Source organism: Coccinella septempunctata, chromosome 2, assembly GCF_907165205.1.
Source record: "Coccinella septempunctata chromosome 2, icCocSept1.1, whole genome shotgun sequence".
Taxonomy (NCBI): Eukaryota; Metazoa; Arthropoda; class Insecta; order Coleoptera; family Coccinellidae; genus Coccinella; species Coccinella septempunctata.
The window spans coordinates 29,716,044-29,731,782 of NC_058190.1; the positions used below are offsets into that span (position 1 = coordinate 29,716,044).

General features: G+C 33.4%; 1 protein-coding gene across 12 annotated transcripts in view; it reads left to right on the forward strand.

Moving 5' to 3' along the window:
• The window catches only part of LOC123308048 (transient receptor potential cation channel trpm), a 285,453-nt gene that overhangs the window by 178,554 nt on the left and 91,160 nt on the right, over positions 1–15,739 (forward strand). For all 12 annotated transcript variants that reach the window (XM_044890584.1, XM_044890574.1, XM_044890579.1 and 9 more), the window contains one exon: positions 3,789–3,951. In XM_044890584.1, the coding sequence (XP_044746519.1) occupies positions 3,789–3,951 (163 nt within the window). The remainder of the gene's footprint in view (positions 1–3,788; positions 3,952–15,739) is intronic.

Here is a 15,739-nt window from a genome sequence, read left to right on the forward strand (position 1 = left end):
ACCCTACTTTTTAAATATTGCCTAGTTTGGCCCACATACAAACTATCACAGTCTAAACAAGGAACCCCGTATACCACGCCCGATCTAAGTTCATTGTCAATAGGATCTTTAATTCTGCTATATAATGAGGCAACAGTTTTATTATTATAAAAAACTAATTCATTATTATCTATTCTAAGAGTTCTCTTAATCTTTTGTGAGAGGACTGGTATGTACGGAACTTTAAAATAAGATTTGGTTGCTTTAGGTGTCATATTCTTTCCATTAATAATTTTTTGCAAAAGTTTAGGGATAATTTTGTTAACAAAAGATTTGGGGTATCTATTCTCTTTCAATATGTTCTTTACGTTAACAATGTTTTGGTTGTGATATATAGGGTTGCTTAAGTTGATTGCTCTGTATAGCAAGTTATTAATTGCACTGATCTTGTAACTAGTTGCATGATCAGATAAATAGTTTAAAATGATACCTGAGCTTGTAGGCTACATAGATAATAATGAATTAGTTTTTTATAATAATAAAACTGTTGCCTCATTATATAGCAGAATTAAAGATCCTATTGACAATGAACTTAGATCGGGCGTGGTATACGGGGTTCCTGTGTTTAGACTGTGATAGTTTGTATGTGGGCCAAACTAGGCAATATTTAAAAAGTAAGGTTAGTCAGCATAGATCTGACATAAGAGATGTAAAAAATGTTGAGAAGACTGCTTTGTGCTCCCATCATTTCAAGGATAACCATAAATTTGATTTTTCAAATGTCAAGATCTTAGACAACGAAGAACATTTCAAAAAAAGAAACATCTTGGAAATGATACACATAAATATTAATAAGTCTGTTAATTTTAGATCAGACACCGAACATCTTAGTAAATTATATCATTCCATATTAACTAAATACAAAAATTTAAAATAATGTTGGTCAAGGTTTTGACAGTGTATCTGTGGTGGGTTTCTGAATATCGCTTTTTGTGTTGATGGTGCTCTATGAATTGTTCTAGAACATTCCCTTTCTGACGGTTCTGAGAATGATATGTGTATTTTATATTAAGATATTTTAATGACTGATGTTAGCATTCAATGTTGTCCAGAGTGTTCCAATAGAGCTTTAGTTTATAGAGGTAAATTGTATCTTATTGTTTTGTATGTTTTCGCCATCTCTGGTGTTTTTTAGGCCTGATGAAGCAGATGAAAATCTGCGAAACGTCGCCAAATATATTTTGAAAGTTCTAAAGTATTTGTCCTTATTCCCACAAAGAATACCCCCTGTTAAACCTTGGAGGACACAAAACTCACTTACTGGTTTCAGATTTGGAAAGGAAGGAAAATCGTTGGAGGGTGAGCTGAATAAACATAATTCACCGTTTAAATTTGCCTTTAGGAATAAATAGCCCTGTCAAGATAGGAACAGCCAAGTTGCTCCGGAATGGTGCCAAGAACATTCGGAAATTAATGAAAGGAGCTTTCATAATGGCATAATCAAAGATCTGTTGGATATAAGCGCATAAGAAGAAACGTAGTGAAGATTTGTAATCAATTTTTTAGGCTTTATCAAATTATCTCAGGGCTATCCTGGCTAGCATTTTATTAATTCAATTTATCTTCCATTGAATTGATAATTCAGTGATTTTAAAACAATTTTGATTCTGAATTGCAAAGAATTTCATATATGGTTTTCAATATTGTTCGCTTGAATAAATCAGAAAAAAAACTTGACAAAATATAAAGAATTTGCCTAATTTTCAAACTGTAGAAATGCAAAAAGAACCTGTTAAATAGAAAATAAGAGTGAATTTTCCAAAAGCAGCTATCACAAATAAATACAAGAAAATAAAAGATTTACTAACTATATAATCTTTGACTAAAATGGAAGAACTTATTTTAATATTATTTTATATATCAATAATTCAAAAACATACTTCTTTGTACTGTAAATAAATAATTACCGTTTTCTTCATATAAAACAAAAGTTGCCATGCCTGAAGTAGATTATGTGATACTCAAAAACTCAAATGAAGTTTATGACAGAAAAAAATCATAGATTTGCATCTTCTTTCCTTCTTGTGCCGATTTCATCATTATAATACATTGAAGAATTATGTGAGAGGTTTTTTTTTATTTATAATGATATTAAATAATATTTCAATGTAAAAAGTATATTTTTTCTTGAGAATGAATACTTGAAAGTCTTTGAGCGTATCTTTACTACAGTAAAATGTAAAATCCGCTCATAATGACATTGAGGGAAAGTGACAAACACGTAGGATAAAACGAAGGTCATATAAAGCACAATCTTAGAAAAATCAAGCAACTTTTTCATAGAAACTTTCGTTGAATAAGCAATTGCAATTGAACAGTTAAGAACTGACTAATTCCGTAAATTTTTGAGATGAAATAACGAAAAAATTTTCATATTTGGTGCTTTGAATTACCGGTTCCGATGAACGGTAGTTCTGGTGACTACCTCAAATGGACGATAGTTGAAATGGATGTCATAGTACCATGAGGAACCTGATACGAATGAAATCAACATTTTCTTGGATTCTCTTGAAGGAGCATGCAAAATATGTAATACAAAGTTGGATAGGAATCTAAATTAAACATATGTGACGGTTTTTATACCGTACCGCTTGTGGAACTTCCCATTGTGTACTTTTTGTTTTTTGCTCTTGTTTTCGGAGTTCTTATTGTTTTAAAAATATTTTTTTTATAATTTTTTTTGCTGTTGTGAGTTTATAGGTTTTGCATACATTTTCATTTATGTAATCATATGATAAAGTTATGACATAAGAAGAAAATAAGAATTAAAAAAAAGAATCATTATTTTCTGAACAGATACTTTTCGGGAAAAGGTCAAAAAAACGACAAGATAATAAATCCATACTGAATAGAAGCTATTACCTATTCGTCTCTTGTGTTTTTCTTTAGTATATTAATTGTATTAAATGAATTTTTAGCGGGTTTTCTGCAAAATTCAAATTAATGAATTCCGAATTAATGATCGCTAATCTATTGGTTTAATCATATCACATATTGATTCCTGATGACTTGTTTGGAATTCATTGGGAAACGGCTCAACAATAAGCACACTTCAGTCTATTGCCTTAATGAATTTGAACAATGGAACAATTAAACGTTATCACACTAGTGCGCCCGTCTGATAGACGGAATAATCCATGTAATTTAGAACTATGTTATGAGCTTACTTCGTATGCCATTCGTGTCTATCTAGCATGCGAAGTAGATATTCCTCTTCTTATAAGGATTATTGAAAAAGTACGGTTGCTCTAGATGTATTCTATATAGGTGGAACACAAAACAGGGTGCCAAGAAAAAAATATATTTTGTAAATTTTATTCTAGCTTGCATTCTTATTTTTCATATTGTAGGTATCTATGCAACTCAATCTTAAGTGCAAACATCCACTGATATGAGTCTTAATTAGTGATACTTCTAATCGTAAAAATATTCTGAAGGATGTGCGGAGTTATATTTATTTTTTTTATTAATTAATTTTAATATTCTACTGTAACTCATCCCCTCATCACTCAACTCTATTAAAATTTATCTACCATGTTGTTACGTAGGTACAAACGTATGGTGGATCACAGTATCACTGGAATATCAGCCGTCATGAAAATAAATTGAAACTGACTCCCAAAATATATCGCCAGTTAACTTGTGTCTCGAGTTACATGCTTTCTGAATTTTAAACTGAATTCTGTTTTTTCAAGTATTGTGTATCTCTATGTATTTTGCATCCCACTCAATCTTATATTCTTTTCTAGATGTTGCTGTGATAGAACTCTAGAACAACATAAATTCATCACTGAAAATTCAGAAAAAATTCAAACCGAAATATGGTTACCATCAAAATGTACAGCGGCCTTTCCAACGGACGCCTATGGGACTGTTGAGTTCCAGGGGGGACCTCATCCGTCCAAAGCTCAAGTAAGTATTTCCAAATTATGGCTTTATGAGCATTACCGCAGTGGGCGACTTACATCCTCAATAATAACGAAAATAAACGATTCTAACAAAAATTACTGACTTGATGCTTAAGTGTTTTTTTCTTCAGGTTGGTGTACCTAATTATGCCTCGCTAAGGCCTTACATTCAATTTATCACCATGACATAGGTACGGAGACAATTGTCTTTATTAGGATTGAAATCTGGTATTTTGAAATGTTATTTCATTCCTATGTGAACAACGTCTTCTTTGAAATTCGTATGAGGATGTGGAGTGGCACATGGGGGTACACAAATCACTGTATATTAGGTAGTTTATGAGGTGAATAGGATGGTATCAGAATACAACAATTAAATATGGACCATCAAAACTCATGTTATTGAAAATCATGTTACTCAGTTCTCAGTTTTATTTTTCAAATTTGGCAGCTATTCTCATCTCAGGCCATCAAACTGCTAATGAAAAAGTACAGACGTTTGGAGAGTAGTACTTTTCCGCTCGCAAATATTAAAAAGTCACATCAAACATAACATTTGGGCATGTATGTATGCGCCAATCATAAAATTCAAACGTTTCTGTATGAGGCTGAGCGCACAAAAATATTATTTTTCATAACGTCAGTTTCAAGACGATAAGTCTATCACGTGAAAATATTTCATTTACGCTGGTAACTCGAAAGCTGCAGTCTCTTGCGGAAAATAATCGCTTTCCACACTTGTTAGGAAAATAACTATTATGTCATACACAAGCCATATTTTCAATATATCTGAACATTTCTTGCTCATATTCATAAGAATGGAGGTATGATATATTTTATAAATCATTGTATAATACAGGGTGTGAATGATCAGTTGTAAAAAAATTGTGCTGATTTCTTGTCAAATATAGCATGGGTTTTTCATATAATAGGTACCTAAAGATGGTACCTGAAATTTTTCTTAAATTTTGTTTTCAGAAACCAGAAAATTAATAGAAATGAGATGTTCCCCCATACATGCAAGGGATGGTAAAGCCACCTCTAACATTCGTTTCCCAAGAACTTTTTTTCTCATTAATTTCCATGAAAAATTAATATTTCATAGCATCATTTATTTTTAACAAATAAGGTCGTGATTTTTGAGAAAAGAAATAATTCATCAGTATGTACACAGCGTGAGTCATACAAGATTGAATTATCTCCTACCTTGAATTTACCTAATAGGTGGATATTATAGGGAAAAACCACTGAATTTTTTTATTGCCTTCTCGCATCCCTAAAATCTGCTCAGTTTAATTTTTGTCGGTTTTCTGATCACTGAAAAAAAATTAAAAACAACTATTCATTTACACCTTGTAGGATCACTGAGGTGATCCAGAAGCTAATTCGGAACAAATCATTTTCTTACCTCAAAATATATGGAATTCGACATACATATATTATGTGGATCTTTCCCGGAGTTAAAAATACCTATGCTTTTCTTCATTTGTATTCAATAAAATTTTTCAATAGTATTTATTTTGCTTGGATGTTGAATAAATACCACGATTAAATATTAAAATGATATTTTCAGATTTTCCCTTCTTCAATAATTCATTCAAAGTTTAACTCTACCATTAAGATGGGTCTACACAGTTTTAGTGGTCAGAGAGAAAAGAGAAAATGAATATCTTACTTCAGAAACCACTAATTTAAATGGGGTTTTTATTATAATTAAATTAAATCAATACGTCACTCAGTCAGAAATTTTTTTTATTCGTCAAACGGAAAACAAAATAAAAAAATAAATGTTTTCATTGAAAAACAACTATTCATTCATGTTATTAACTTCCGAGGTGAAATTATTTCTTTCATTATCCTATCTATTTTCACATAAAAAATTTCTCGAAAAGTCTCGCCATTGGCTGCAGTTCGTATCCCGGTGAAATTGAAAAAAGACGTTCGTTAAGTGCTGCCATCTATTCGACGAAAGTTTAAAGTAGTGTAATATTCGTAACTTTTTCTTGATCGTTCAAGTGTTCTGGCAACACCCCACATTCTGGTAGTCTTTCCCCCTTAACGCCTTACGGATGGTGAGAAAGTCCCGTGGTATAAACTCCCTTTAATATAAGGTTTCCTAGCCGTGATACTTTTTATTCAACTTACTTAGTAGGTACTTGAACTTGAAATGTTGTGAAATAAAGTCTTGGAGTTTCTTCTAGTATTTCGACAACAATAACCCACATGAATTGACATAACACAATTGGTGCATCAATAATAAATATTCAAGTTCATTGGCAACGCATATGCATTGTTTTTACTCTTTCATTTCGTTCGGAATCCTTGAATTCGATTACCCTTCAATTGAAGCGTATAGATATAACTAATGGAAATTCCATTCGTTGGTCCTCCTCTCAATGACGAATAAATCTGTCCAAGGTTTGTTTCGCAATAATTTCCTCTGGATAATGTTCGGTAGCTCGTACGAAATGGCGTTGCTCATGACACAAATTTGTGTCTAGACCATAAAAGTGTCGAAACTGTTCAAGAAGTGAATACGAATGGCGTTATATCGGGATAGCAGACAATGCTATAAATTATACTTATTCTTCAGACTACTCTGGGGATGGTCGAAACTTCATGGCAGTTCATATGAATTCATTAGGGGTTTATAATATACAGATTGTGTTTTCAGAGGTGGAACATACCTACTTCTAGCTTATAACAGTTACATATTTAATCGAACAGCACCTATATTTCTAGAAGAATGAGTCATGATTCCTTCAATTTATTCATTGAATTTCGACGACAAGCGAATGAAGCGATATTCATATTATATTTATGGCAATTCGCTCGTAGTCTGAATGTATCACTAAGTTCATTGAAATTCAAAATTTTTCTTTATAAATTTTTTTGTGCAGGGTGAGTCTTTGACTTGTACATATATTTCAACAGAAGATTCCCAAGGTGCAGAGAAACACTTTTTCGCCTTACCATTTTTTACAATTCGGCTCGATTGATTGATATCTCAAAAAAGTTATTTCTGCAACCAGTTGGGAAAGGTTATATTTTTCGTAATGAGCGCAATACAAAAAACAGTCTTCCCCAGCGTGTTTCACACAATATTTTTTTTTTATTTTGAATGGGATGTCGCTATGAATTCAAATTAAAAGTACCAAAAACGTCTATACAAGCTGACCTCGGAGATTCCTTTAAAATCGTCTAGTGACGGAAATTATTCAATTCTCCACTATGGGGAAAAGTGTCGTTTCATCATCAGTTACGAAATATCTTACTTTTCGTGACTGGTTACGAAAAGAAGAACGTTTTACAACGTCATTGAGTTTAAAAAAGTGTCACTTTAGGATAGATTTTCGAAAAATAGTGGTCATTGGTGTGACTCCTCTCCGAATCCAAAATTACACCTAATTTTCCAGTTTCTCATTATGACCACTATATTCTATAAAAATACCTCACTAATGAGTCTTGGACCGTTTTGGAAAATAATTTCATATATATTTTCTCGTATAATGAGCCATTTTCGAGAAATTTTATATTCAAAAATGAAAGATATCAATCTGAGTTCATGGGTCACTGAACAATAGGATAGTTATTATAAATCCGCTTAAACGTTTTGTCGATACATTTCGACTGAAAGAGCTCGAATGTTTAGAGAAAACCACATTTAATTATTTTTTTCTAATTTTGACATATGAAGTGACATTTTTCATAACTCATTATTGTTTTGAAACGTTTTACTTTTCGCAACCAGTTACGCAAAGTAAAATATTTCGCAACTGATGATGAAACGATACTTGCTTTCATAGAAACGGGGTGAAAAATTGAATAATTTCTGTCAGTAGACGATTTTAGAGGAATCTCCAAGAGAAGCTTTTAAAGACGTTTATGGTATTTTTAAACTGAATTCATAGCAATATCCTATTCAAAATTAGAAAAAATATTGTGTGAATCTCTATTTTTTGTATTTCGCGTCCTTTTGCGCAGAAATACGCTCATTACGAAAAATACTGCTTTTCCCAACTGGTTACACAAATAACTATTTCTTAAGTTATTCAGTTAAGGCCCGGTACTTTCACCTTCGAATAAATTTTATTCTACGAATAATGACGTACCGACATTCGATCTATGACAAATAAACTCTTCTAATTAAGTTTCAATGACAGATTTATTCGATGAATAACACTATCTGAAAGTGAAAAGACTGCATTTTTACTAATCTTACGAATAAGACTTAATAAATACGAATAAATTTATTTATTCGCACGTGAAAGTACCGGGCCTAAATGTCATAAATATTCTTCAAAAACTATTTCCAAACTGCAACGACATAAACAGAAACAATCTTAGAATGGGAAACATTGAAATAATGTCAATCAGGTGCACATATGCTACATTCAAACAACACAAAAGTTAGCGAACGATAGGTCTGCGTTTAGCGTTTATATACATAGTTCAATTTTTCTGTATATCGAACTTGAATTTTGTGTATCACTCATGAAATTTACTGTGTCAATCAATTTTATAAGCAGATATATTCCTTCTAACACAATTCCTCTTGTAGTCCACCATCTTCGTTTGAAAGAAGTCAAAATGTTGTCTCTCAGATTAATGAGTGATGGACGTGATTCAACCTAAACAAAATTTCTATGAAATCTGAAAAATCGGCTGAATGCAGCTTTGTTTAAAAGATCCACATAATTGAACTTATAAAACTTAGATCAATATCCATGTTATAATGTAACATATTACAAAATTGCTATTATTTTATCTAGACGTAATCGGAACAAAAAGTAAAGCATAAAAGTGTTTCTTTTGGCCTCAAAAATCTATTATATTTTAGATTAATTAATTAAAACGGGTGGGAAAATCGTTATGATTCAATTTCTATTATAGTTAACATATTCAGATTCGTCTTTTTTATGTCGTACCAATATTGGCTTTCTAAATAGGTTAATGATACGATGATAATGATAATTAGTGAAATCAGACAATGGTTGCTTATTTCAATGAACAATGAAAAAAATATTTTTATTTCAAATATCACAAAACCTCTCTGATGAGGTTCAAGAGGAAAACGAAATGCATCGTTTCATTTCCATATTCGCTTTCACCTTTTTTTTCAGGAAAATGGAAATATATTCATATATTCACTTCACTTCATATATTCAGAAACTCACTCCTTCAAAAACTGCTTCGATTACTTTGTGCTTTTACTTTCAATGCGACATTTCATTTTTCAACTCCTATACTATGTTCTTTCTAATCTAATTCAAACCTCTCTTCTTTCAAATCAATTTTTAATTCTGGTATTCTTAGATTCCGCTATAAATATCATCTAATTTTTTCACGTTCATGACCATGAATTCCATCAAGGTCCGAATAATGAAAATTACAACCTTTTTCTTCTACGGATTCTACTCTTCCCTTTACAGAAAAAAGTATATTCCACTTTGAATTGCCTATCAAACAATATCTATATTCAATATTAAGATAAAAAACAATATCATGAAAATAAGAAAGAATACCAAATGAATTGTAGTAGTTAGACATTTTTAAAATCATCGCATGTTTATCTTTCCGATCAGAATATGTTTCTATGTATTTTTTCCTATTATTTTTTGACTTGTCTCATACATTTAATGTCTACGGGGATGAATAAAGCTTATTATTATGACTTAAGCCTTGCGGCTTTCACACTCCACTCCAGAGGAAAATTCACTTATACCAGATATCTCAGATATCAAAAGGATTAAGCTCTGTTGGAGCCCTTTCCAGGTTTTCGGGCTAGTGGTGGTGGTCGGGTCCGGGTCGCTCCTCGGCTCCTTGCTGTAGGTTGGATTCCTGCTCCACCCGCACTTCCTGTCAGAGCAGACGGTGTTCCTCTGCATTCCCCATGTACTTGCGTACAGTTCTCGCCGTTCCGAGCAGAACCGCCTTCTGCATGACTCTACAGATATTTTCGTCCAACTGAAGTTTCCTCAAGTTCTCTAGTAGTTTTTTCGGTATCAGGCCTGTAGATGGAATGACAATAGGGATGGTCTCGATATCTTTCAGCTTCCACTGTCTTCTGGTTTGTTCCTCGAGATCTCTGTATTTTGAAATTTTTTCAGTGTGCCTATCTAGAAGATTTTTATTATTTGGATTTGCCACGTCGATTAATAGTGCTCTGTTCTCATCCTTATTGAGCAATATGAGTTCTGGTCTATTGTGGGTTCTTTTCCGGTCTGTGAGAAACGTGCGATCCCAGTAGAGCTTGTGATGTTCATTTTCCAACACAGCATCCGGATGGTAATTGTAATAAGGAACCTTTTTCGAACTTGGAAGTTGGTGTTTTAGTGCCAATTCTTGGTGAAGAATCTTGGCAACAGCATCATGTCTATTTTTGTACTCCGTGCCCGCGAACTTCTGACATCCCCCGGTGATGTACTGCATAGTTTCATGTGTTGCACAGCCATAACGACAGCTATCGTCCGCCACTGAGGCATCCTTGGTGATATATTTCATGTAGTTCATTATTGGAATCACCTGATCCTGGATAGCGAGCATGAAGCCCTCTGTCTCAGGAAACAACCTTCCGGAAGTCAACCAGTAGTTCGACGCAGATATGGCGACGTAATCATGGTTGACCTCATTCTGGTGCCTTCCATGCAAAGGTTTGCCAATCAGTTTCTGCATTTTACTTTCTGCAGAGTGTTCGACGGTTTCCAATGGATCCTGTTGTATCTTTAACGGTGTAGAACTATCAGCAACACAAACTACTCGATGGAGTTCTGACGAAGCAGCCTTGCTCAGGAAATATTTTCGAAGTCCTTCAATTTCCTGGGACATACGGTTGGACAAATCAACAATTCCTCTACCCCCAAGATGTCGTGGCAGCTCTGTCCGTTCTATTGAGCTTTTGGGGTGATGTTTATTGTGTTTAGTCAGCATCGTCCTTATTTTTCTCTGTAAAGCTGCTAAATCGGTGGTCGTCCAAGAGAGGATACCAAATGCATAGCTCAGCGCCGAGCAAGCGTAGGTGTTAATCGCTTTTATCAGATTCTTGCTGTTAAGACCAGTTCTCATTATCCTTCTCAATCGTCAGGTGAACTCCTCCGTTAATTCTTTCTTCATCTGGGTCTGATTGATTATATTATTTATTATCATTTTTTTTTTTTAGTTCATCGCTTCCGACTCTAGATTGGATGAATTGTTTGTGTTAACGCCTAATCTCCTTTGAACATATTTTATGCTTGAAAAATGGTGTTAGTAGCATTCTTCATCCACAGAGTTAAAACTTTCAACTCTTCCACATTTTCTAAAATTGTACAAAACATTTTGTCCTTGATTAACCCTCAAATGGTGGCCATACAATTGGACCGTTGCTTCTTTATTTTCGTCACAGTCGACTTGGCTGTGAGTTTTGCTGTTTATTCTGGAATTCAAGGGCTGATCTACATAGTTTCTGGAATATGAATTTTCTTATTTTTCTATATTTTTTTCGTCCAGCGATACGACATTCACGTATTTGTATCAGCACTTAACAACTACTAAGTGAGCTTCAATTCAACTGAATGGGTTTCATTTACCAATTTTCAAAGATTATAGAGTTAACTAACCTTACCTTACTCTTTAATCTTTGCCGTTTTCGAGATGCCGATGTTGGTTCAACATAAAAAATGCTGCATATTATACGTTCTTGGAGGTGTGCAAAATGGCGAAGGCGCATCTTCGAATTAGGTATTCGAGAACAAATACTGTTTCATTTTCAACTAGAATTTCATTATTGAGTGTTGAAATAATCTTAATCTTTAATCAAGGCCTCCTAACACATGCCAAGAGTAATAATAATATTTATGATATAAAAATAACAATATTTCTTAGTATTATCTTAAAATGAGCTACCATAATATTTCACAAGAAAAGCATCCTACCTAAATACAAGTAGAAATAAATCTGCAGATATTTCGATACTGACGAAGGAGTACCTACTACTCAAGATAATTTCTGTTGACAAATTTCATTGATGAGAAAGGTAATTCAATATGATTTCAATAAAACACGGTTGATTGGCGAAATATCCAATAATGCAATATAATCAGTTGACGGAAACGGGGATTTCACTGTACTCGTGAAGAATATTTGAAGAACAGACTCGGATAGATTTATGTATTTCTGTTTCTTAATACATGCTCACAATTTACATTAAGAATTTCCAATACAGTTCTTTTGATTAAATATTGCTGAAGTTGCCATAAAACCGTTAGCTCTATCCATTCCGACTGTTCATCTGAGATTTGGTTTTGCTCTAATTCCAACAACAGAGGGTTATAGTTCAACAATACGGAATTCTTAGTTATAGTTCTTGATTGTCCATACAGAAAACGACATGTTGAAAAAATGACAGTCCTACATTCTTTCTCGAAACTAATACATTTTCACACACCAATAATCGCTTACAAATATAGCACATTTGCATTTGCAAGTTGTAGGAATATATTCCAACTATTTTCAAAAATCAATTAGTGTACAACAAAGGTTCTAATCAGAGAGCAAGTCAAATATCTTGGAATAACTATTGATTCCCATTCAAGATGAAATTTCCACATAGATATGATCTTTTTTGCGTTGAGAGGTTTATTGTACAGATTCAGATATTTGAAACAAATTTTGGACCCACCTTCTTTGAAAGTCATACGTATATGACGGCACTTGTAGAATCTAAATTGACCTATGGCAATCTGGCTCGGGATGCGGCAGCTTATTGTTATAAACAGAAGTAGAAAAATCCACAAAAAAATTCTTTAAATTATAATGAGCACACCGAGTCTGTATCCCTCTGATGAATTATACAAGGAATCTAAGATATTGGATATGAAGCAACTATATTTCCTCAAATCGGTAATTAGAACTTATTGCAAAAAAAAGTTGCTTAATTATATTGATCATCACCACAATACACAATCTCCTTAGATCTGATCTCATCACCCTCGTGATGAGATACTTCGAACTCCAATATCCTCTAAAAACGATAGCCCAGATTGCTTTTTTTTGAGTATTTTGCGGGTAGACTTTATAATTTTCTTCAGCTGGATATTAGAAGTTCGGTGTCAGCGCTGGTATTCAAGAGAAAGGTGATGCTCTTTTTGTCAAACCAACCTAGGCAGGGGATATCTAGCGTTTTCAAATTTAGTTGCATGATATTATCGCGTTGTTGTGTTTGAACTCACCATACCAATACGATCGAAAAAATAGGAAAAAGATTTTTTTTCAGTTGTGTGCATTTTATTGCTCGTAAAACTGAGAAAAACTCAATTTGGTAGTTCACCCCACAGACAAGCTATTCCTTTATGAGAATGCTTATTATTTGTAATTTCTGCAAACAAATTTATTATTATTATTATATAACAATAAGCTGTCAATTTCTAAACAGTCCTACCTACAGTGAGAAAAAGCCAACTTCTCCCAGATTCTCAAAATTGGAAAAACAAAAGCTAGTCAGTGCATACACCATGTTTCTAGACATTTAAGTATGTACCTACATACATTAGGAATTTTAGAGTGTTCAGCTGTATAAGGCTTCTAAATCCCCCCCTTGCCTCCACTGATGAGGCTCTCTTGCATTCCTGTTTCATGGAATAGAAATTCATTGATCTTTTTCATATATTTCATGTGCCTATAAGCCCAAGTAATTCCGAGAGCGAAAATCTAATTAGCCCTTTTTCAACGAGAACAGCAATGACGCAACTGTCACAAAAGCGTAGTCTGTACCAGCAGGCTGTTGTGCCCAATTGAGCGTTATGAACACGCCTGTTTTAATTGGATATTGGGTCTGATTTCCACTTACTAACGCCTCCCAATTCAGGGTTTATGATATTTGTTTTGCTCTTGGTTTCCGTTACTGAACAGACTGTGTTCTTCTTCGTCCGATCATTTAATCTCTCTGATGGTTGTGTATTTTTTCAACCTTTCACGACAGAATTAGTACGATCCCTTTCATCACTTTTTTCACATTTAAATCAATCCTCTTTAAATGTTTTCGATCACTAACAATTAGAATCAAACACACAGAAAAATTTACATTTGATTGATATTATAGCCCAGGCAAATTAGGGTTTTGGTTCACAAAAATTGCTAACAAGCTGGAAATGGTTTCAAACGACGGAGGGCATCTGAAATATCAGTAAAGCGAAGCTTGCGACAATTTTCTGCCAGAGCTTAACCTTTAGGGACCAAGAATCTTTGAAATTTTTGGCCTCTTTTTGATGCTTTTTTTCAATTTACATTCAGAAGAGAGCAGCTGGAAAAGTTTGTTTCTTACTTCTTTTGTAGAAGAGGAAACCACTTTTCAAATGACATCAAAATGATTCAAATCTTCGGAAGTGGTTCAGACACAATCGATGGCCCAAATTAGGCTATTTTTTCTCACTCAGCTTAAAAGAAGGAGAAATTAACGTCCATGTCATTTGTATTCAACGATATATACTTTTTTATACTCATGAAATGATTTTAGGAGCATATCCTCTATTGGGGAGCCTCAGTTCAATGAAGCAAAAATGACTCATTCTCTTTAATCGATTTTACGTTGAAGGTTATGCCTTAAGGAGCTCATCATATGCCTATTCTCCTATTCATACTCGTATGAAAATATAGAAGGTACAATAATACAAACATTATTCGCAGGAAGATCCTTGAACGTTTCGGAGCCTAGGGCTGAGAGGTACAGGGACAAGAATGAGAACTTCATTTTCATCGAGCTCCTCGTCAGATTTTTATATGAAATTCTCTTCCAGAATATCAAACTCTTCCTGAATAATCATTCAAGTTATGTTTACGATATGTTCAATCGAAGAGAAATGAAAGGTTTTGAGATCTAATTATAAAGAAAACCAATTATGAATAGGTCGACGTTTCGTTTATTTTTATAAAGATCCTCAGGGGTATTAGTAGGAACAGCAGAGAACTTTGTGTTATGACTCAATTAAAACATGAAAGTTCTAGGTATAATATCAATTAATTAAAAAGGAAATACAATTTAAAAAACAAGCATGAACAACGGACATTGAAGTTCAAAAATCAACCAAAATAGGCAGGTTAACAAAATATGACGTGTATAGAAAGTAAAATAACAATAAAGCATAAAATACTCACAATACTGTATGATCTTCTTTATCAAACAAGACGTTACATCAATACAACAATGAAACAACCTTATTAGCATAAACACCTTCATTACTCGGCAATACAGCGAAGGTGAATGAAGAACCCAGACATGAACCGAATACATAGCAAGGGTGATAATATGTTCATAATTTCTTCATCATGGATATTAGAGAGTAATATGCAGTATTCAAATTATCGATGTCAGTTCCTCTATTAACAACATTCGATTCATTCATCATTTCATGTAACAATGACCTCCGTTTCATCAAAGTTAAAAATATATAAAGAATCTCTACTATGTTCTTCCAAAGCAGACAACAACAGTTTTCTTCAGATTTCAGTGGGTTTATGCTATTCATCATATCTCTTTTATATTCCGACAGCCGAGTTTTCAAGTAACGTCCTGTCTGTCCTATCTAAGTATAAGTCTTTGTATAGTTCGAACATGGAATCCGGTATATTACATCTGTCAAGAAATTCTTCGGGGTCCTAGTTTTCAGTACCGAATAAAAACGTTGCCCCATAGTATTTTCAGGTTTTTGCACAATATCAATTTGATCTGTTTTCAGTACTTTCCGGATCTGTTCAGAAACATTCTCGATGTAAGATATTTTTTAAAAATTTTGCTGCTATCATTAGTCCTCGTATTA